The 22288-nt window shown below is 39.5% G+C and overlaps 1 protein-coding gene across 1 annotated transcript; it reads right to left on the bottom strand.

Moving 5' to 3' along the window:
* Nucleotides 1–265: 265 nt before the first annotated feature.
* slc1a3b (solute carrier family 1 member 3b) lies at nt 266–20309 on the bottom strand. Its single transcript, XM_036595327.1, has 10 exons — nt 20211–20309; nt 16725–17009; nt 14699–14836; nt 6813–7017; nt 6526–6568; nt 4373–4644; nt 3822–4055; nt 3536–3730; nt 2488–2622; nt 266–476 (listed from the first exon to the last, which is right to left on the bottom strand). Exons 2-10 carry the CDS (start codon nt 16903–16905, stop codon nt 266–268), a joined length of 1614 nt encoding a protein of 537 aa, XP_036451220.1. The 5' UTR covers nt 16906–17009; nt 20211–20309.
* Nucleotides 20310–22288: the final 1979 nt, after the last annotated feature.

The following is a 22288-nucleotide window of genomic DNA, read 5'->3' as shown; positions in this document are numbered from 1 at the left end:
ATGTTGGCATGTTTACAGCAGATGCAGCAGTGGCTACATTCTTCCTTTTGGCTAAAGTGTTCCCTACACTAAAATACAAAATTGTGTAGATGTAATATATTTTAATTGGGTGGAAATGAAATACACATTTGAATCAAGTTAATTTAATGCATCGCTTTTTTTTTTTCAGTGCTTAAGCTCATATGCCCACACATACACACATGCACAGACACGCACGCAAGTAAAATCCCTGCCTGGGCATGGACTACAGGAGGACTGGGAGTCACTACATCTTGGTTTCGCTGTCTGGAGGTTTCTCGTTCTCGTACTCGTTCTCTTGAGGGATCATCTGGTAAGGCTTCTTCACTTCGTTCTCCTCTACTACAGAGTTTCCCATCTCCACATCGCCGTTCTGCAGCTCGTCTTTTGACAGGAACTCTATGATGCCCGCTCCTATTGAATCTCCCAGGACGTTGGTCGTTGTGCGCAACCGGTCCCTGTAGGCCAGGTCAATACAGAGCAGAGAGCATGAGAGAAAATAATATATTAAAAAAGTTTAAAAGTATAATAAAGGATAGTTTCTCAGTATGATTATATATATGTGTGTGTCGTTATTGGAAACACCTCCCTTGAAAGACCTATGGCCTATGGTGTACAGTGTGGTGTACATAATATGGCCACAAGCATGTGGAAACCCCTTCTTAATATTGACTTGAGTTGTTTCAGCCAAACCCATGGGTAACGTAGCCATGCAATCTCCATAGATGAACAGTGGCAGTTGAATGGGTCATGCTGAAGAGCTCAGTGACTTTAAGTGTGGAGCGGAGATGCTGAGTCATTCACTTCCAAACAACAGCTGCAAGCAACTTCAGCACAAAAACTGTGCATCAGGAGCTTCAGGAAATGAGTTTCCATGGCCATGCAGCTGTACATAAAGCCTAAGATCACTATGCGCAATGCCAAGTGTCAGCTAGAGTGGTGTAAAGCTCACCGCCACGGGACTATGAAGCAGTGGAAACGTGTTCTCTGGAGCGGTGAATCATGTTTCACTATCTGGCAGTCTGATGGACAAATCTGAGTTTGGTAAATGCCGGGAGAACGCAACCTGCCAGGGTAATGTTAATGCTACAGTAAAAAAAGACATTTTAGACAATTACATGCTTTCAGTTTGGGGAAGGTCCTTTGCTTTTCCAGCATGACTGCACCCCTGTGCAGAAAGTGGGGTCCATAAAGACAAGTTTGATGAGCCTTATGTGGAGAAACTCCAGTGGCCTGCTCAGAGCCCTGACCTCAACCTAACTGAACACCTTTGGGATGAACTGGATCATCAATTGCAAGCCAGGCCTTCTTGTCCGACATCAGTGCCTGGCCTCGCAAATGCTCTTTTGACTGAATAGGCACAAATTCCTTCACAAATCTTGTGGAAATCCTTCCCCCCAGAGTGGGGGCTGTTGTAGCCACAAACATCCCCATGTTATTGCTGATGTTTTGGTATGGGATATCCAACAGTCTCACTGAGGTGTGATGGTCAGGTGTCCACATACTTTTGGCCATGTAGTGTATCTCAGCAAGTGAAATCATCTTAAATTCAGTGAAAATGTGTAATGTTTCTGATTTTGAGATGTATAAAAATATTATAAGAGTGTTATAGGATTATTTAACTTATTTCTAGACATTTTTACGTGAAAGAAGACAGCTTGTCTAGATGAGATGACTCTTAAAGTGAAAAAATATATCTTTAGCACTGTATTGTTCACAGTTAGTGTGAGCCATCCTCCTGCCTTTTATCATTGGTCAGTTTCTGACAACATAGCGGCTCTTGGCTAGATCTATCTGCGTGGTGGACAGCTCTTAACCTAGAATTGACCACTATTATGTTATTGTCACTGTTGAGCTGAGAATGGTTGTGATCAGACCCTGACCAGTGATGAATGTTGTGGAGGGCAGCTTACAAACAGATGGACTACATTCTGCAATTGTACACCTACATTGGACACGTAAGGTGATATATAAGAGGTCAGTGACTAAAAGTACAAAATAGGGGTTTCTAATAAAGAGAATAGTGAGTGCACATGGATGTATCCAGCAGTGATAACGTGCACTTTCTTTTCAGTTTATCCATCCCAGTTTAGGAACTAAGATTTTTTCACATCCAATTAGCTGTGTAATTTATGGTAAGGGGATTCTATTTGGAATGATTAATTTGGCTAACCTAATTACGTTTCTATGTTAAAACCAATTGAAATGACATGAAATTTGCTGGGAAAAAAATGGAGCAAGACCCATGAGCTTATATAAGTGTGTCACTAGGGTAGATATAGAAAAAGAATCTAACATCAGATGGGGACGTAATGTAGGAAACGAGTTTTGAAGCAAAACTGTAGCTGTAATATATCAGATACATTGTTGTCGATTAAGGTCTAAATCTTTTCCAATATAACAATATATCCAATAAGTTATGACAGATTGAAAGGATTCAAATGTAATAAAAGGAAGGTGTGGACTCACAGGAACCAATCGACTGCAATGATGAGGGTTATATCATCAGTGGGGAGTCCTACAGAGGTCAGCACAATCACCATGGTGACCAGACCAGCCTGGGGGATTCCAGCTGCTCCGATACTGGCAGCAGTGGCAGTGATGCTACAGCATTTAAACAGAGAGACTGTCTTACTGAAATGTCAAGGAACTGCAATAAAGGTTGTAATGTGCAACATGTGGAACATTTAATGATTTAAAAAGTGGTCCAAACAAACAAATGGACAGACAATATTCTTATAACTTATTTATGCTGTCCTATTCAGTGTACAGCTGGATGATAGTATATTATGACTTCTGATATGTATGTCATTCAGTTCATTTGGGATCAATGTATGAGATGTAACTTAATTTTAATCTGCCCTACTTTGCATTCTTTAGTGCGGAGTAGCACTCAAATGGATAGGTAATATCCTTTAATTTCATTGTCCTATGCAGTGTACAACAGAGTGACCAATGACCAACCTTTATAACCACCAAATGGCAAATGTGAATAACATTAGAATTTAAACCAAACTGAATTTTCCCATTTGGGAATATCTCCAAAGCCGAGAATGAAACAATATAGTTGAGCACATTCTCAGAGATGAGAGACATGTACTTTAAAGACATCACAGATGTTCACATGTCGATCCATGCGAGTCTGAGTTGAGTCTCAAGTCTCAGGGGTGTGAATGCGAACCAAGCCTTGAATCTTTAGCAGAGAATTTTAGTTTAGTCTTGTGAATTTTAGTTTAGTCTTAGCTGCAGCTACTGCACTGTACAAAAGTAAACTCATATTAAAACTCTCAGTTATTTTATAGAAAAAAACCTTTAGCACACAAGCTAGAAATTAACGAGCTGGAACTTTAGTACGTTTACTAAAACTTCAGTAAGATTAGCTAGTGCACAAGCTAACATACTTGCTAGAAAAACTACATGCTAGCCAAGTTGTTTTGCCAGTTCTTGGGTCCGAATCGTGAAGGTGAAAGCCATTCAGTGAGGTGTAGAAAGCAAAATGTATCCAATATATGCTCACCTAATGGTTATGATTTGCCCGAAGTTCATGTCCATGTTGTTAACCTGGGCGATAAAGATAGCTGCCAGTGCCTCATACAGTGCTGTTCCGTCCATGTTGATGGTAGCGCCCACCGGCAACACAAACCGGGTCACCCTCTTATCAACCTTGTTGTTCTCTTCTAAGCACTTGAACGTGATGGGCAGCGTGGCTGAACTGCGAAAGGCAAAAGAAGGTAAACAAGGCTTGAGTTTCAAAACATGAGCCTTTGACATGTTCCGTCTGAGAAGTGGCTCTTGAGTCCTACCTGGATGATGTGCCCAGGGCGGTGATGAGGGCCTGCAGTAAACCAGTGATGAAGATAAAAGGGTTCTTTCTTGTGAGGACAAAATACAGGGTGGGTAGAACAACCATGCCATGGATGAGGAGGCCTATGATGACCGTCACAGTGTACATGCCTAGCTGACCTCCCATTTCAGTGATATCATCCATCTCCACGATTTTGCCAGCGATCAAGAAGAGGATACCAATGGGTGCATACCTTAAAAGGGAAAGAGGTGACCAATGAATAACTGCCAGGAAAGATCATCTCACTGAAACACTGTCAGGTATTAGTGGTTTTTAAATTTGTCTCGAGGAACATCGAGGACACAATCTGGCCGTTTTCAGTTTAGAATGACCATTAACAAAGTAATTTACTTCTGGACGGGGATTAATGTGTGAATGGAAAACAGACTTCCAAATGTTTCAAAGGAACAGCACGAAAGTTTCAGTGTAATAATGCAATGCAGGCCTTTTCAATGCATCCTACAACCAACGAAATGCCTGCCCACTCACATTGACCGTCTTAATACTCACCACATGATGATAGCAACCAAGCGCATGATGGCCTCATTGAGGGAGTCAAAGAAGTCCCTGAGGGCTTGGCCCTCCTCTTTCATATTTCCAATGATCAGGCCAAAGCACATGGAGAACACTACCAGCCCCAGGGCATTGACACCACTGGTGGTGCCAGAGATTGGTATTATCTCTTCGCGGGTAATCTCCTGAGTGGCGTTGGTCAGGTTAAAAATGCTTTCATTCACTATCACCTTCACATTGATGACCCTCTTGCCGTACTGTGTCTTGAACTATAGGAAAAGAGAAGAGACATGCAGAATTAGAAACATGGACAGGATACAGGGCTAGGAAGAGTCTTTCTCTTCTTCTCAAAGAACAGCCTGTTGGTAGGAACTGAGAGCATTCCTGAGGTTGGGATTCATTTTGTAAAATACTTGAAATATGCACATCTATGACCGCCTCACAGCAACTGAATTCTGTACTACTCTGCTGAAAACTGGTGCTGGCGGTGGTTTAGCTGGACACCCAGCAATGGTCATTCTGCTTGACTAGCATACCACTGTCCAAAACACAACAAATGCTGGTTTTAGGGGTGATCAACATAACAGTTTCCATTGCTGCAGATTAGCATACAAGTGTCCAAAACGCATCATATGCTGGTTTTGCTGGCCTCTAAAAACCATAATTGTTCTGTATTCTTCTGCTCACAAGGACCAGCAAGTGTAGAACCTGGTTTTGTTTGAACGGATGGGGTTGGCAACTTATTTCTCAACAACTAAAAGATAGCAAGCTAAACAGGCTAAAAGATAGCAGGGTAAACTGCTCCTCCATTATTTAAAGTATTTTGAATTGAAGTATTTATTGATCGGTTCACTACAAAAATGAAAGTGCATCTCTGTTAGCTTGTTGCTAACCCAAAAAAGGAAATCACATAGAGGTGCTAGCAGAAATTAGAATGATCATTGTTGTGGTACTTTGATGAGCAAAAACTATCATAAGTAATAGGTAATAGGTAAATGTTTGTACATTACACACTGTTATAGTGTAATATATGGCCAAAATGGTTGTGAATTGACTGCAATATATAATGATGGGTAACTAAAAGTTCTTGGCCTTCTTTAGCAGTCCACAATTGCTTAGCAACACTAGCAAACTGTAAATGAACTACATTTCTTGGTAAGAGAGTTGTTTATTAAGAATATTATGAATTAAAGCTAAAATTATGTATTGAACATTTGTGTATTTTGTCATATTTTACCATGTTGCCAGTTTATAAAAGCAATAAGCCACTTAAGGCTGTGCATTATGGAGATTTTACCGATGGGTAAACCTATAAACCATAGACCCTTTGTCTTGGATACACTAACTGCCTGTTACTAGGGGTAAATGTGAATCACATCAGTCTTTAAACCAAACTGAGACCTATATCCAGATTGGGTAAATCTCCATAACCATGAATAAGACAATATTCTCTATTAATGTCTGCAAAGTGCATTCTCTTAGATCCAGCTGGCGCCGATATTTCCCTGGGGAGAATGTCCGGACCACAGCGTCTGTCCTCACTGTCAGTGTCTTCCATGGCATTGTGTGGTCCCAGCAGTCCCCCTTTCTTGGTTTCCATACCCACCCCCCCATAACATCCAACCATGGCACTGCCGCTGTCCTGCCAAAGTTCTACCCGAACAAATCCAAAACACAGCTGTGTCCTCTTAAACTTACAACCCAAACCATCGAACTGCCCATTGGTTCTCATACCTCCCTTCCTAATATCTGAAGTTAACCATTTTGGACCAGTATGAAAAATGACTATACTTCATCAATGGTGGTAACAAATGACTGCATGGTTAAAAAAGCCAAGGCATCCTCACAAGTAGTGCGTATCCAAGGGTGATAATGTATTCTCTGGCAAGCTCTTTGTGTGGCCTCTGAAAGGCCAGAAAGCACTGCCTCATTAAATCTGATGAGAAACTGGTTTCCTGCACAACGGGGGACCAAAGTACAAAGAAAAAACTCTTTTGGAGAATAATACATAGTGACTTCCCCCAAACACTGTCCCCTCACCAGACCATAGTGTTGTGTAGCCATAAATTGAGGTCTTGAGAAGATGTCTACTGACCGAGAAAATGAATTACATCAGTGAGTAAAAACGTCTACCCAGTAGGCCTACATACCTGCTGCGTGCAAGCTTGAACCAGGTTGGGAGGAAACATGTTTCTGAAAAAGAAAGACCACGAAGACTATCAGCTATAGATCTCAAACCATAGAACACAGTGCAAAACATCATTAAGACAACAGTTCCAGCTAGGGAAGCACAATAATGATGGAATCATATCGGTTTGAGTGGATAATTGCTTAAAACATTATTGGCAATGAACAGATGTTTAGATTTGGATATTGGCATCAGCCCACAATTCCCATATCCCTAGTTCCACTCGTGCTAGTGTCCTTCATGCAGTACCTGATTAGGTCCAGGAAGGCATCGGCTGGACTGACTTGCTCAATCTTCTGCTGCTGTGTGAACTCTTCCTTGGAGCCTTTGCCTGGGTGGATGATGAGGACCATGATGATGCCGATAAACACAGCGATGAACGTGGTGGTCATGTAGTAAATCACAGCTCGCATGCCCATCTTCCCTGAAGCGCGGCTGTCAAGTGCTGCCATACCTGGAGAGAAGAAATGTTTATTTAGCAATTTTTTGGTAGCTTGGTGGCGAACCTTTGGTCATATTCCACCTGGCAACTAGTGATGCAAACTAGAAAGGATCCTTTGAGCAATTCCATAGAAGAACAACTTTAGGTTACTCTTCAGAACTTCACACAATATAATGGTTCTACACCAGTTTACACCATTATGTAGAGGTTCTTAACCATTCACTGAAAGGTTCTTTAGGGAATCAAAAGTGGCTCTTCTATGGTTATTCAAAAACCCTTTTGGCGCCTTTATTTTTAAGAGTGTAGCACCATAATTCATTAAAGAGTGAATGTGAGAGGGGGGCTAATGTTTGAAGAACTGAAGAACGCCCAAGCCGAAGAACTCCTATAATGTATAGCTATGATGCATAAGGTTATGGGAAACATATGGGGGGCCAGAAACCTTGAACAAGCTCTATGAAAAACTTCTAGCTATCAGCCAATTCCTTGTTCTCCAGCAGTGCAGTACCACTCCGGCTGCCCTCGTGAACTTGTACTGGTACTGTTCATGAGCGGATGAGCGTTTCACAAGAACCCAGCTGTGCCTCAAGATCAAGCTGTGTGAGAACTGGAAGCTAGACTTCATAGTCATACTCTGCATAATTGATTGTTTATAAAATTGACACGCTTCTCAGGCAATCAGAATCGTCTCTAAATGCTCTGATAACTCTGAACTCTCCAAAAAAAAACTCTGATAAAACTACTCAGAACAAACCTGCAGTGAGAACAGCACTGGCAGTAAATTACTCAGGATCATTAGGCTAAGGGATGGTAGAAAGGTGCTGGGGGACATATAAGCCCTGACACATGCTATCCTTATGATCTAGATTGTGGTGGTGTCTTTATTTCATTCCTGAAGCTCAAGAACATTTGGATTCATTTGTGTGGAAGATCAAACTCACAGCTCAGTTTTAAAACTCTCAACAGACAGCCTTATGCTAGCGCTAATGGTTAAGCTAAACTTTATCTGGGTTACTGTATTTGCTAAAAAATCATATAATTTAATGTCTGATGACAACTTTACAGAACAATGTTCAGATAAGTTATCTAACTAGTTGGCTTCATAATAGTTAGCTTAATAAGCCAGCTTCAACTGTACAGTGCTCATATCTGTGATTAAAGACATTTATCAGTATACAGATGAATATTAATGCACTTGTACACATGCCATTCTTTGTAGTGTTTCATTAAAGTTTGCCAAAAGACCTTCAGTAAAAGACTAAAAGTCCTCCTCAGCACAGGTGAACTAGCAGCTTGCTCTGATTAGCTAGCTTTAGCGTTAGCATATCTGAAGGGGTAGCTTTTATCACTAAAACCTCCTTATTAGACATGAAAACTTATTGTTGTAAACATGTAAATCATATCTGCACTGAACATCTTGTAAAGTAGATTAATTTTTAATAAAAACTGTTGTGCTTCTAAATTTTCCTTTGTATTGGTGAACAAGTGCTAGTAATGCTAGGTAGCATGAGCTAAGTTTCAACATAGCAACAGCAAAAACTTTAAAACATGGTTCTTCTAAGGTTCTTTGGTTCTATACAGAAACAGTTCATGTTTAAGCGGTTCTTTGCGTGATGAAATGGTTCTTCAGATTGATGGAGAATGTGTTGTATGTGGTCCTATATGGAACCTAGTTCTGTATAACACCAAAAAAGGTTCTGCTTTTGTTAGAATATTGAGCTTCATTCTTAAAAAAGATGGTTCTTTAAGGTCTCTTTAGTAAAGGGAATGATTCTATTTAGAACCATGACTTTTATGCACAATTCTTTCATGCTCTAAAAGGTTCTTTGCATAGTGAAATGGTTCTTCAGATTGATAGAGGAAGTGTTGTATATGGTTCTATATAGAACATTTTTGAAAATGGTTTTATTTAGCACCAAAAAAGGGTTCTTCCATTGCTACGATGCCAAGCTTGTAACTATGGAATAACCCTTTTTGGTGCTATATAGAACCATCTGAAGAACTATTTCACCATGCAAAGAACCATTTAAGCATGAAATGGTTCTATGAGGAACTCGTGGTTCTAAATAGAACCATTGTCTTTACTAAAGAAACCTTAAAGAACCATCTTTTTTAAGTGTGTAGCTAAAGGAGGCATAACTTGTCAGAATTTGCCAACAGTCAATTGAGATCTACCAAGCAAGAGAACACTGCAGAAATGAGCTGTAGTAAGTGTTGCTTAGCTACCCTGACCTGGGTGTCAGACCAGACTAAGGCTGTGAAAATGAGTTTTTTAAAGGGTTTAAGGGGTTCAGTGTGGAGACCCGAAGAAGAAAAGCCTTTATAAAAAAGAACTTGACCTTACAATACCCCCGAACACAGCTAGCTCACCATTTTCAGCGCTAAAGGCCGCTATGCTGCGTTATCCACATTCACAGGCGCAAAAGAGAAAGCAGCCATTGTGCGTGAGAGATGTATGTGTTCCTTTAATCCTGTTGGGGGCAGCCCCATTAGAGAACCTTCTCTTTCAGCTCACTCTGTTTTCTCTCACTCCAACAGGCCCTCTCAGCCACACCCCTCTCTCTCATCCTCTTTAACTCTCCCTCTCTCTCCCTGTCCCTCTCTCTGTCTCTCTCTCTGTGACAGGGCTGGGAAACTCCTCCACCTGCCCGGACCCCAGCGGCCATGCAGCTCTCTGTGTGTCTCCATGGCAACACCAAACACAAACTTACTCTCTTAATTCAGGAGTAAGAAACTACAAAGACTGGATGAGACAAAAACAGGCCCCTCTTACATCTCACCCTCCAGGCCCTATTCACCTCCCACTATAATGAAGGCGTTTGATGATGAGGCCAATAAAAGTGAGGTGATGGTGTCTGCTGGAATGCCAAATAACCATATTCTTGAAGGTAGATGAAAAGGCTGTACTAGTGTAAGATACTAGCAGTCTGTAGAGGATGTGTTAAAAAATCGGCAAAACATGTCTTTTGACCAAAGGCACACAAACTTTTGCATTCGACTGCCTTGTAGCACGCACAATGAATTAACCACAACATAGAATTACATTTCTGACCGAGGTCATTCTCCCTTTGCAGTGGCAAATGGCATCCAGCAAGGCATGAAAATGAGCTCAAAATAAGCGTAAACCTCACAAAGGTGATGTGTATTCTTTGTTCTGTTCCTAAATTAACAAACAAAAGCTATGATCATTCCTCGTGTTGAATTGTTTTAGTGATTATTAGTTGTTGTTGTTGTGCATAAAAACAGCATGTTGGAGCAGTGACTTCACAGACGTTAAAGTATTACCTTTTATGAATTTGCAATTTATACTTACTTTTCAGTGTAAATAGTTACAAAGATATTTCAGTTGTTGTATATCCTAAGTTAAAATATTGTAAACATATAATTAATTTTATTTTGATGATGAAATCTTGTCCCATCTTTGTCATGGGAAAAACATTATGTAAAAACATTACATTTGAAAACATAAAATTTTAAATAAAATTGTGTGAATTGCGTGAATTACGGTGAAATATCTTCTTACATTTCTGTTCAATTTGACTAAATACTGACAGCTTCCTATGTTGCCATAGATTGTGTCAGTGGTGTTTCTCATGAAACATAAAGATGTTTAAAAAAGATTTTAAAAATGAATTATATATATGGCATTTTTTTGCATTTTTAGTGCTTATTTAGAAAAACACGGATTTTAGTCATTTTGTCAGTGGTGTTACAGTCAGTGGTGCTACAACTTTGCTGTTCAACATAACAATGATTCTCAGAACACATCACCAGCCACAGAATGTATCAGTGGTGTTACTGTCAGTAGAGTTTACTGTTCAACATAATGATTCTCGGAACACATGACCAGCAACGGACTGTGTCAGTGTTATTACTCATGAAACATTTCTTAAATTTTAAAAATGAGTACAATATTTGTCATCTTCTACATACAATGTGACTTTGAAACTAAAGTGGCACTTTAGAAAAGCTCAGGTTTGAGTAATTTTGTCAGTGGTGTTACAGTTGGTGCTGTCCTAGTAAGCAGTGTTATACCTTTCAACAGTGGTGTTACAACTTTTAACATGATTGTCAGAACACAACATCAGCCAGAGGTTGTGTCATTGGTGTGACTCACAAAACAATACATGATTTTAAAAATGAAGAAAAATAACAACATGACTGCAACATTTGTCATTTTCTACATTCAGTGTGACTGAAGTATCATTTTAGAAAAGCTCAGACTTTCTCATTTGGTCAGCGGCGTTACAGTCAGTGGTGTTGCAACTTGCCACTGTTCAATATAAAAGACATTTTACATTTGAATCAAATATCAACATTTGCCACCGCAGTGCTTGAATGACCCATTATCGTTACATAGCTAGCAGGTCTTTTCCTCAGCCCTTGCACTCGTTACCAAACGCCTCAAACAACTAGCTTTATTAATCGTGGTCATGGATTGCCACATAACAATATGGTTTTGAAAGAAGAGGCGGAGGACACTTTCTGTCCTTTATACGAGTGAAACGAAGCAGGAGGAAGGAGAAGTGGGGGAGCAGTCAGGGAACTTCACACCACTGATTAGCTGCGAGCACCAGGCCCAGGCTGGACATGACAGCGGGTGGCTTCTCTCCATAACCTCTGCTTCATTCTTCCCTGCCACTTCTAATAGTGCCAGCACAATGAAGTCACTGTCTCTGTGCCAGAAAAACAGAGACCCAAAAAAAGACACTGGAAAAATAGCGGCAGTGAATTTCACACGGGTCCAACATGCACTACCTGTGCCTTCTCAAGTGAAGGCTTAGGCTCTTACAAATACTTCCATCAAGTGTGCACAGCACAGTCCTACATGTGTATTAATATGAGTGCAATAGCTGCAGTCATTTTGCTAATTTAACCTCTTACATGGCCAGGGCACAAAGTGTTATTACACACTTCTATAACCTAAGAATAGCTCAACCAGTTTGCATTGAAGTCCCTGTAGCTACTGAATAATAAGACTTAGTATGTAAGTCTGGGATTTTAAGGGGTTAAGGCCTATTTTTTCACGGGACCCTCTCCATTATCCAAAACGGCAAAAGAAAATATGCTAATTTAGTGCTAGCGATGTGACAGCATCCTATTGAGATTCCAATGAGTCTACGGCAATGACGTAATCTTATTACGTTACAGTGAGTCTCAGAGTGCAACCAGCTGTAGTCCAAACATGTTTAACATTATTTTCCATAGTTTTAAAGCATGCTGCCTTAAATGGCCCATGCTTTACTTTTTTTTAGGTTCAACTGAGGCTCAATTATGACATGTATGTGGTTTTATATACAAAAAATGTTCATTTTTACAAACTATTTGCTAACCTTTTATCCCTCAGATATAAACAGGCTGTATCTTTAAGACTGTTATAGGTAGACCTCTCTTCTGATTGGCCGCTGCCTCATTTGAAAAGCATTCTGGGCTGACAGTCATAACCAGAGACCCTCCCCCCCCAGAGAGACGCCGCAATCCTTGGTGAGAAAAGCATGAGCAGGGAGACCAGAGGACCTGAGTCAGTGAATGGGAGTAAATGGAAGAGCTCCCTGAACAACAAACTGACTGTACGGTCCTTCATCTTCAACATGTTTTCTACCACATGTCCATTTTCAATGAGTCATGATGTGTCTAATACGAAAAAATGAAAGGTTTTGGGGGCGAGTGCCAGCAGATGAAGTGAGGGCGACAGTTAGGGTTCATTTATGGCACAGCATCGGGAAAATTTTCTTGTCTGCTTTGGAAAAGTATGCAATTATCAACTAGAACATACTTGTATACTGTTCTTTTAAACAGTAAAATAACTGAAAAAAGTATAGTGTGTGTCATTTTTCATACATTAGCCCATCAAAATGTTAACTTCACTAGCCAGAGTGGGTTTATGCACGTCCAATCAGCTTTAGTGACAGCAAGTTCCTTTGTTTTATACAAGAAAAATTAGTTAAGTTTGGACAAAGTACATTTTTAACCCCTTAAAGTTAAAGTTCTATTACACACTTCTATAGTCTAAGAATAGCTCAGCCAGTTTGCATTGAAGTCCCTGTAGTTACTGAATAACAAACCTTAGTAAGTAATAAGCCTGAGATTTTAAGGGGTTAAAAAAAAGATGGCTCTTCAAGGGTTCTTTAGTAAAGACAATGGTTCTATATAGAACCTTGACATTCAAAGAACCATCTGCATGCTTAAAAGGTTCTTTGCATGGTCAGAAGCTTCCCCCGATTGATGGAGAATGTGTCGTATCTGGTTCTATATAGGACCTTTTTGAAAGTGGTTCTATGTAGCACCAAAAAAGGTTCTTCTATTGTTTCAAGCTTGACATCGTCACAATAGCAGAACCCTTTTTGGTGCTACATAGAACCATTTTCAGAAATATTCTATATAGAACCATATACAACACATTCTCCCATCAATCTGAGGAATAATTTCACCATGCAAAGAACCACTTAACCATTCTCTGAGTGTTATGGTTTTATATATAACCACTGTCATTACTAAAGAAGCCTAGAAGAACCGTCTTTTTTAAGGGTGTAGCACATCTAGCCAACTGGCAGGCCAGCAGACATCCAAACTGCGCTCTTTTTTGCGCTCTAATTTAATTTTATTTCATGATTATAACTCCAGCGGTTAGCGAATTTCACAAGGGTCCAATATGCGCTAGCTGTGTCCTCCACTATAAAGCAATGATCTCTCAGCGTGAAGGCTTAGGCCTCCATCAAGTGTGCACAGCACATACCCACTCTTAAAACAGAGGGTTCCTCAAAGGTTCTTTAGTAAAGAAAATCGTTCTATGTAGAACTATGTTTGCATGACTAAAGTGTTGTTTGCATCATGAAAGGGTTCCTAAGAAATGTTCTGTAAATGGTTCTATATAGAACCTTTTTGAAAAGGGTTCTATATAGCACCCAAAATCATTCTTCTATTGTTACACACTTAAAAAGGTCATTCTTCAAGGGTTCTTTAGCAAAAAAACGGTTCTATATAGAGCCAAGAACACTCAAAGGACAATTTGCATGATTAAAGTGTTCTTTGCATCATGAAAGGGTTCTTAAGAATGTGCTGTAGATGGTTCTATATAGAGCCTTTTTGAAACTGGTTCTATATAGCACCCAAAAGGGTTCTTCTATTGTTATGATGTTAAGCTTGTAGCAATAGAAGAACCCCTTTGGATGTTATTTAGAACCCTCATCAAATTGGTTCTAAATAGAACCATCTATAGCACGCTCTCCATCGATCTGAAGAACACCATCATGATGCAAAGAACCCGTTAATCATGCAAAGGGTTCTTTGAGTGTTCTTGGTTCTATATAGAACCATTTTCTTTATGAAAGAACCCTTGAGGAACCATCTTTTTTTCAAGAGTGCACATTTTTAATACTTTGGCTACAGTGACTGTAATCATTTTGCCAATTTATGGTCTATTTTTTCAATGCAGAAGAAACTCAAAACAAGCCATTTGTTTCCATACATGGACTGTATGCAGGCTGTGAACAGTCTGTCTTGAAACTTTAGCAATGTTTACATCTGTCTTTAAACTCTTTTTGCCAAAAAGTGAGGAAACTTTGTTTTTTTCCGTGAGATGGAACCTTTAAGTTAATGGTCATAAAATCATTGTAAAGTGCATTTTATTGGAAAATGTGAAGTCTTTGGTGACAAAACAAAGATGTTGGTGTTATTACTCTGTAATACCCACCTGTGATCAGACTGGACACCAGCAGGGGCAGCACCAGCATCTGTAGCATGCGCATCAGCAGCTCTCCGGGGAAGGAAAAGTACTTCACCTCTCTGTAGGACATCCGGTACGGCCGCAGCGCAAATCCCAGCATGATGCCTGGTAAAGACAGAGCTTTAATAGAACCTCACAACTCTCACAACTTTCACTGAATTGATCATGTTTCAGATTACTTGTGTGCCGATTACTGATGGGCTGATGGTATCTGTTCATTTTGTTCATTATTTTGTGCAGCTTAGAGTTTTCCATCATTCATCTTCGCATATCGTGTGGTGCCACTTAATCTTAGCCATAAGTATTTTCCAGGCCTCGTGTCATAGCCATTGTTTGCCTCTAGTGGGTGCTGAATCAGCCCTTACAGATCAATCCAAGCACAGTGTGGTCCTTTTACACTGCTCAGTAGGGCTTCGCTAGAATATATTAGGGGAATTTCATCGTTTTTTTTTAATTTCCGCATAATTCAGCCATTGAGATGTAAACATCATTCAAAGTGGTCCAGTGTGAAATGGTATATTGTAAAGAAACCTACAGACTCTGATTTCTTTCCAGTGGTGGTGATAGGAACCAGGGGTCAACCTGTCTGCACCACAAATACAGCCATTTTATTTACCATCCAAAACAACCAGTGAACCCACAGGTGCGTTCTGAGTTTTTATGTGTAATGCTGAAGATAAAATAGTAGCAAATCTTACCAAATATGTTTTCTTTTTGCATACATTCTTTTTGTATTTATAAAAGATACATTTCAGACCAAAATCATATCAAACAACCTCTCAGACATTAGGCGGTGTATTCATAACCAATCCATATAATAACTTTCTGTGATGTAGCTTTTAGAGATATTAAACTTCTTCAGCCGTCTGGTTCCTATCACCACCACTGTGAACAATTCTAACTGGGTAAGTTTCTCTTTAATGGAGCATTTCACATTGGGCCAGTCTGAATGACTTTATTTTCATCTTAATGAGTTAATTAAGCCAAACTGTTTGACAAATCGTTGGAATGACCCTTTAAAGCACCACGCAGAGTTTTAAAGGGCCCATATCTTACATTTTTCCTGCATTGAAATTTTTTCCTTGTAACATTTATGTGGTTTTATATACCATAATGACCTCTTTCCAACCTCTTTTTAGTCCTTTTGAATTAAACAGCACTTTTTGTTACTGTGCCTTTAAGACTTCTGCTCTGATTGGCTGTTCTGTATTGCGTGTCATTTGAAAAACTCTCAGAGCTGAAACACTCTTTAGAACTTCAGTGTGAATGGGTGGAGCTAAACTGCTGTAGGCTGAATAGGTGGATATATGCAAATAAGTTCTTGTGACATCACACAAACGATGAATTCAAAACAGTTTTTGCAGCTTCGTTTAAATGTATTTTCCATGGACTGATTTGTACATTTTGAAAGTTTAACCATGTTTTCATATTGCTTTAAACTCTTTCATTTAAAAAAAGGGAAGGAAATTCAGTTACCCATGATGTGGGTCCTTCAAACTGACCTCTTGAAATATAATCTTTTAGACTGCACCATTGATTCTTGTGGTTGAATTTGAACTTTAACTCCTTAAACTTCAAATTTGTTGTTCAGTTATTACTTTGGTATAGTTATTAATATAAGTCTGTAACTTCTATAAAACTAAAAAGTTATATATGTTCATTAAGTTGATGTAGTCAAGCTAATGTAATGTAAGTTAAAGTAGTTATGGGGGTGTAGAACTTACATCTGGGCCCACACATGCAGTTTACTGGGTTCAATAACTTCTACTGCTGCTTCTACTTCTGCCTCTACTTGCTTAAAAATATTATATAATTCTACCGCCCAGTATTAACCTCTTAAATGCTTTACACTCTAATGATCTCTAGTACCTTTCGTAAATACCTTTATGTTTTAGTTTCTTAGTAGTTACTGAATAATTTAGAGTAGCTCCTGGAAAATAAGACTTAAGATGAGCAACTTAATAACAAGCCAACAATTGCAGGATGCACTTGCCAATAACGACTGCTCCAATGGTGAACAGCACAAAAGCATTCCTCTTCAGGAAGGTCTTCACATCGTCCTTGGTGATGTCCTCCACTTTCTTCTTTGCCTTCAGAGAACGCAAGTGGATCCCTTCGCGGATTCGCTGCACCCGGCTGCGCGAGCGTGGGTTCTCCCCGTTGCTTTTGGTCATGGCTGCTGTCTTGTGGACGCTGGCGTTACCTCTCGCCTCCTCTCTAAGAATTAGCGGAGCACGGCTGGACAGGGTGACCCCAAAACTTCCTGATCTGAGAAGGTCTTTCCAAGAGATGAGAGGTGTTAGACATTATATAGGCCAAGCAGTAAGCAGTACTTACTTTTGTTCAAATAAGAATGAAAATTTAGAAGTTTTTTAGAACACATTTAGAAGTTTATTAGACATAGAACAAAATGTTTGGACTAAATATCTGTAGCAATAGTGTCCAACTGATTGATAGCTGAAGTTTTCCTGCTACTCTAACCCCTGCTTCCTCTATAGCTTTTTCCATTCGAGTGTCCTTGAGAACTTTAGGAAGCACCACGATTGCTACTTGATGACTAAGGCTATGGTTACCTAACAGAACAGTCCATAACATGTTATGATTCATAAATGTTGCGCTTTGCTTATCTACGCTATGAATTAAAGGAGCAAGATGTAAGATGACGCAACCTGTCCAATTCATACTCCACACTCCAAACAAATAGGGGCCAACATATCACCAGAAAGTTGCGGTGTCCACCCCTAACGTAAGAAGCAAGGAAATGTACAGTCCCTCCCTCTTCACTTCTCGCCCTCCTTACTAGTCTAGAAGAAATGTTGCAAGTTCAGCATCAACCTTCATCACTTTACTTACCAAGAGCTGTCTCCAGCAGTGGGAAGCAACGCCAATGTTAACTCTTGTTTTGCTTCTATTTATGTCGCTTCTTATCTTTACTGCTCAATGTGGTTTCATGTTGGGCTGACGGCAGTCTCCATGTTACAGTGACTTATTATAGCCTCATGAGGTACAAAGTAGTATTACGAGACAGGACGGTCCAGGGCTAGCAGGTTAGCATGCTAACTTCAATAGATATCTCTGTAACATCAAAACTGGTATTTCTTCATATTCTCTTATAATTTCAGTCAATTCTGGAATGTTTTAACTAAAAATCGTACAAACTGCACCTTAAAACATGACAGAGTTAGCAGACAGCTAACAGGCTAGAAGACTTCTTTAGAAATACTAGAACAAGCTTTAAGTTTAAATCTTTATGAAAGAGTCACTCTACAAGGGCAATGTACAAAGTAAAACCATGTTGTCTGAATGTCAAAGTGAAGCACTGACTGTGTTTTAGCTATAGATGCAATGAAATGCTTACATGCACCACTGTTAGCAAGGTGCTAACAAAAAAACTGGACCCCTGTAGCATCGGAAATACTATAGCACTGTGGTAGTTAGTCCCCAGAATGATAATACGGCCAAGCACAATATGATGGGTGAGTTGTCCAGTCCATTTTGTTGATACTACATTGTTACATGCTGTCTACACATGCGTGTTGCACATAATTAAGTCAGCACTGCTACAGTTTTCCTGGTGCCATGGACCTCCCCACTGCCCATCTAATTCACTACATACAGATAAACTGAACGAATCAAGAAACAGCCGAAGAGTGTCCCACAGAATCTGCTACAGTAAGATTACAGCACTGGGAACCAATGGAATATTCCAGAACCAACATGTACGTTCACTCGAAAATTGCTTATTTAAAATAATGAAACAAAACTGAAGTTTAACTAGGACACTGTTGCTGTGTGTGGAACATTGTGACTCTGTGTTGAGCTGCTAGTGAGCAATGCGGAGTAAAAATTGAGGAGTGAGAACCCCCTGCAGTGAAAACTATTCACAATTTTCCATAAAGACATACTTGCCAAGATAAAATGGACAACAAATAAATTAATAGCTTTCTTCATGTCAAAAAATCATGTACTGCCACTAGGGGTGAGCGATGTGGCAAAAATATTATATCACGATACTTCTAGAGATTTACATGATGTACGTTAAGCATCATGATATTTTTTCCTGAGATTTAATAAGTTTGGAACAGACAAAGTAGAACCTGTAGTGCCACAAGTAAAAATAATATAATACTAGTACTAATATCAATAAACCTACACCAGTCATGGTTCTTTGAGTACTGGTGACATCCGCGATATGCTCAGAAAAGCGTGCTTATTTATCACAATAATGACAAAATCAGGTCATTTTGCCCACCCCAAAACGCTACTATAAAAAACAGCATTTAAATACAATAAAAACACTTACTAATGCTGACTTGCTTGCCCACCTATGAAGTTTTGGAAATCATAGACTTTTCCGTCACATTATATTTCTAGGCACTTTTATATTTCTAGTCATTTTTAGGCACAGTTCACCCAAGTGACCTTCTCCAAAACAGGGGGACAGAGCATTTTATGGCCACTGTGAAAGTGGATAATCAGATCCAACCAGTTCCCCCTTTCAGAAGCTCCTGATGGCTTCAGATGTGAAACATGTGGAGTTTGAGAGTAATTAAAAAATTAACAACTAAGAATATAAAGCTTTTTCCATATAATATACTGGAGTAAGGATACATCACTGCAAACCAGTACAACGTTCTGGAAAACCCATTGGATGTCAGTGATGTTGGTTGCTGGGAAAATTGACTTAACTGTAAAATATGATTGAAACTTTAACAAATCACCGCTTGCTTCCCTGTTTTGTGGCTTCTGCATGGCAACCGCTAATATATGAGTGCATGCCTTCCAAGCAAAACAGTTCAACCTTTGCACATGAAAGTGAAAAGGAATACAAAAGCCAGTTCTTTGAATGAAGACATGAAAATAACAAAGCTGATCAAGGTTCGTTCAGCCTGACAGCCGCTTCAACAACAAAAAAAAACGGCTTCTGACCCTACAGGTGCACATGTGCCTTCGTAATCAGCTGTGGAAGACAATTAGATGGAGCCACTATGTATATTCAGTCCGATGCAAATGCGCATTGACAGAATTAGCACTACAGAACTGAAGCGCCCTGCTCTTCTGTGCCAAGCATCTGGCTCCTTTTCAACGTGTCAGGGAACGTGCCACTTCCAAACAATGATTACATTAATTTGACATGAGTTCCCACTGCTCACAAGCAAAACAGAAGCAAAACAGTGCAAAAGCTGCCATTTTCCGGCACTTTTCTAATTCTTGAGGTGGTTTTCTAACTTATTTAACTTATTTTGTAGTTTAGCAGCAGCACTGTTCCACATCTTGCTAAACCAAAAGTGCTGAAAACTAAAAGCAAAGTTTGTTTTTTCTAGTTTGAAACAAATTGGAACACATTCCCATCAATATCTTTGGAATATTTTCCTCAAACAACAATTTACATGCTTAAAAATGCACCATGGATTCTAAAACAACATGCAGGTGGTCCGAAACAGATTTCTACTCAGCTAAACACAGCTTTGGCACTTACCCTTCTCTACACCCTCGACCTCCTCTCTGTGCTGATGCTGGAAGACTGAGCTGGAGCAGCAGTAGAACTTGGCTGTGCTGCTGATAGAGTGTGCTGAGCCGTGGAGGTGATGCTGCCTTCAGCAGCCAGTAAGGGGAGGAGATTCCAAACCCAGAGTGAAGGAGGGGCTGGACAAACTTGGTCAACAGTGAAGATTCGGGGGGTGAACTCACCCTTTCTTGTGATGTTGGTCTGGCTGTAACCCACCATTGAAACTGAATTATAATTAGGGCACAGGGCTGAGTGGATGTATGAATTGCGCATCAGTAAACATGAGACTGCACTCTTTAAAAAAGTGGTTCTTCAAGGGTTCTTTAGTAAAGACAGTGATTCTATCAGACCATGAACACTCAAAGAACCATTTGTATGCTTAAAGAGTTCTCTGCATCGTGAAATAGTTCTTCAGATTAATGAAAAATTAGTTGTATGTGATTCTACATAGAATATTTTTGAAAATGGTTCTATATATCTCCAAAAGGGTTCTGCTATCATGACGATGTCAAGCTTGAAAGAATGGAACAATAGAACGCTTTTTGGTGCTACATAGAACTATTTTCCAAAAGTTTCTATATAGAACCAGATATGACACATTCACATACAACACTGTTTCCAAAAAAGTTTGAACCACATGCAAAATGTGAATAAGAACAAAATGCAATGAAGTGCAAATAATTTAAACCTTATATTTGATTAAAAATAGTACAAAGACAACATATCAGATTTGGAAACTGAGAAATTCTGTTCTTTTTTGAAAAATATATGCCTATTTTGAATTTGATGCCAGAAACACATTTAAAAAAAGTTGTAATGGGGCAACAAATGACTGATAAAGTTGTAAAATGGGAAAAAAAACCTGGTGGGACATCTTCCAAAGAGCATCCCAGAAAGGCTGGGTTTTTCAGGAGTTAAGATGGAGTTCACCACTCTGTGAAAGACTGTGCAGGCAAATAGTGCAATTCAACAATAACATTTCTCAATGTAAAATAGCAAAAATCTGTGAATTTCATCATTTACGGTACATAATATCATTAAAGGATTCAGAAAATCCAGGCAAGGATGCAAGAGACAAGGCCAACAAACAATATTGGATGGTTGTGATCTCCGGGCCCTCAGGCCACACTGCATTAAAAACAGACATGATTCTGAAGTGGACATCACTGCATGGGCTCAGGAAAACTACCTAAAACCACTGTCTGTGAACACAGTTTGTTGCTGCATCCACAAATGCAAGTTAAAACTCTATCATGCAAAGACGAAAACATATATAAACAGCATCCAGAAACGCTGCTGCCTTCTCTGGGTCCAAGCTTATTTAAGATGGACTGAGATTGTTTATTGTTTATTTTTAGGATCCCCATTAGCTGCTATTGTGATAGCCGCTATTCTTCCAGGGGTCCAGTAGACATATCATACATTAAGTTTAAACAAAAAAAAAAATCCCAGACTTTCAATAGGGTCTAAGAGTTTTGGGCCCCACCATCTTAGACATCAGTGACATATAACTGTCTGCCAAAACTATGCAATTCAACATTTTATTTTATTTTTTTAATGGGAAAAAAAGAATGAACAAATAGACAGAATGTGTTCAAGCAGCAAAGATACCCTTTGCTCCTCACAAAAAAGGCAAAGGGTGCCAAGGGGTTAGGGCTCCCATCCATTCAGGATTTTGGATTTCTGTCCACGGAAAAAATTAATTCCATTCCTGGACACAAAATGTCTCAGAATCCAAGCATTTTCATGTCTAAGCATTTTCTACGAAGTTTAAACTGCATTTTCTATTCAATCAAACAATTTGTATACAAAGAATGGGTGCAATTAGTTCAGATTAGGGGACAGTTGTTAGAGAAAGGTGCATTGCTGGTGATGTTCATGCACTAGGCAGCACTGCAACACAATAATTGAAACTATCTGGTTCTGTAGCTGAACTGACAATGCAAGCACAGTTAAATTAGTAAAAAAAAAGTCAGTAATACAAGAATTTTACAGGGCTGAGGCGATGACCCTACACGGTGTAGACTACCTTCCATTTCGGAAAAGCA

The sequence above is a fragment of the Colossoma macropomum genome, unplaced genomic scaffold (assembly GCF_904425465.1).
Source record: "Colossoma macropomum unplaced genomic scaffold, Colossoma_macropomum, whole genome shotgun sequence".
NCBI classification, from domain to species: domain Eukaryota; kingdom Metazoa; phylum Chordata; class Actinopteri; order Characiformes; family Serrasalmidae; genus Colossoma; species Colossoma macropomum.
Note: the sequence above shows the minus strand (reverse complement) of the source record. Positions and strands in the feature narration are given on the sequence as shown.

What these genes read in the sequence shown, in the direction of transcription:
- slc1a3b (XM_036595327.1), bottom strand. Translation starts at nt 16,905, where the DNA reads ATGACCAAAAGCAACGGGGAGAACCCACGCTCGCGCAGCCGGGTGCAG. An exon ending in GCCTTCCTGGACCTAATCAG is followed by an intron (nt 6,569 to 6,812) that starts GTACTGCATGAA and finishes TTTCTTTTTCAG; the next exon opens with AAACATGTTTCCTCCCAACC. An exon ending in GGGCAAATCATAACCATTAG is followed by an intron (nt 2,623 to 3,535) that starts GTGAGCATATAT and finishes TAAATGCTGTAG; the next exon opens with CATCACTGCCACTGCTGCCA.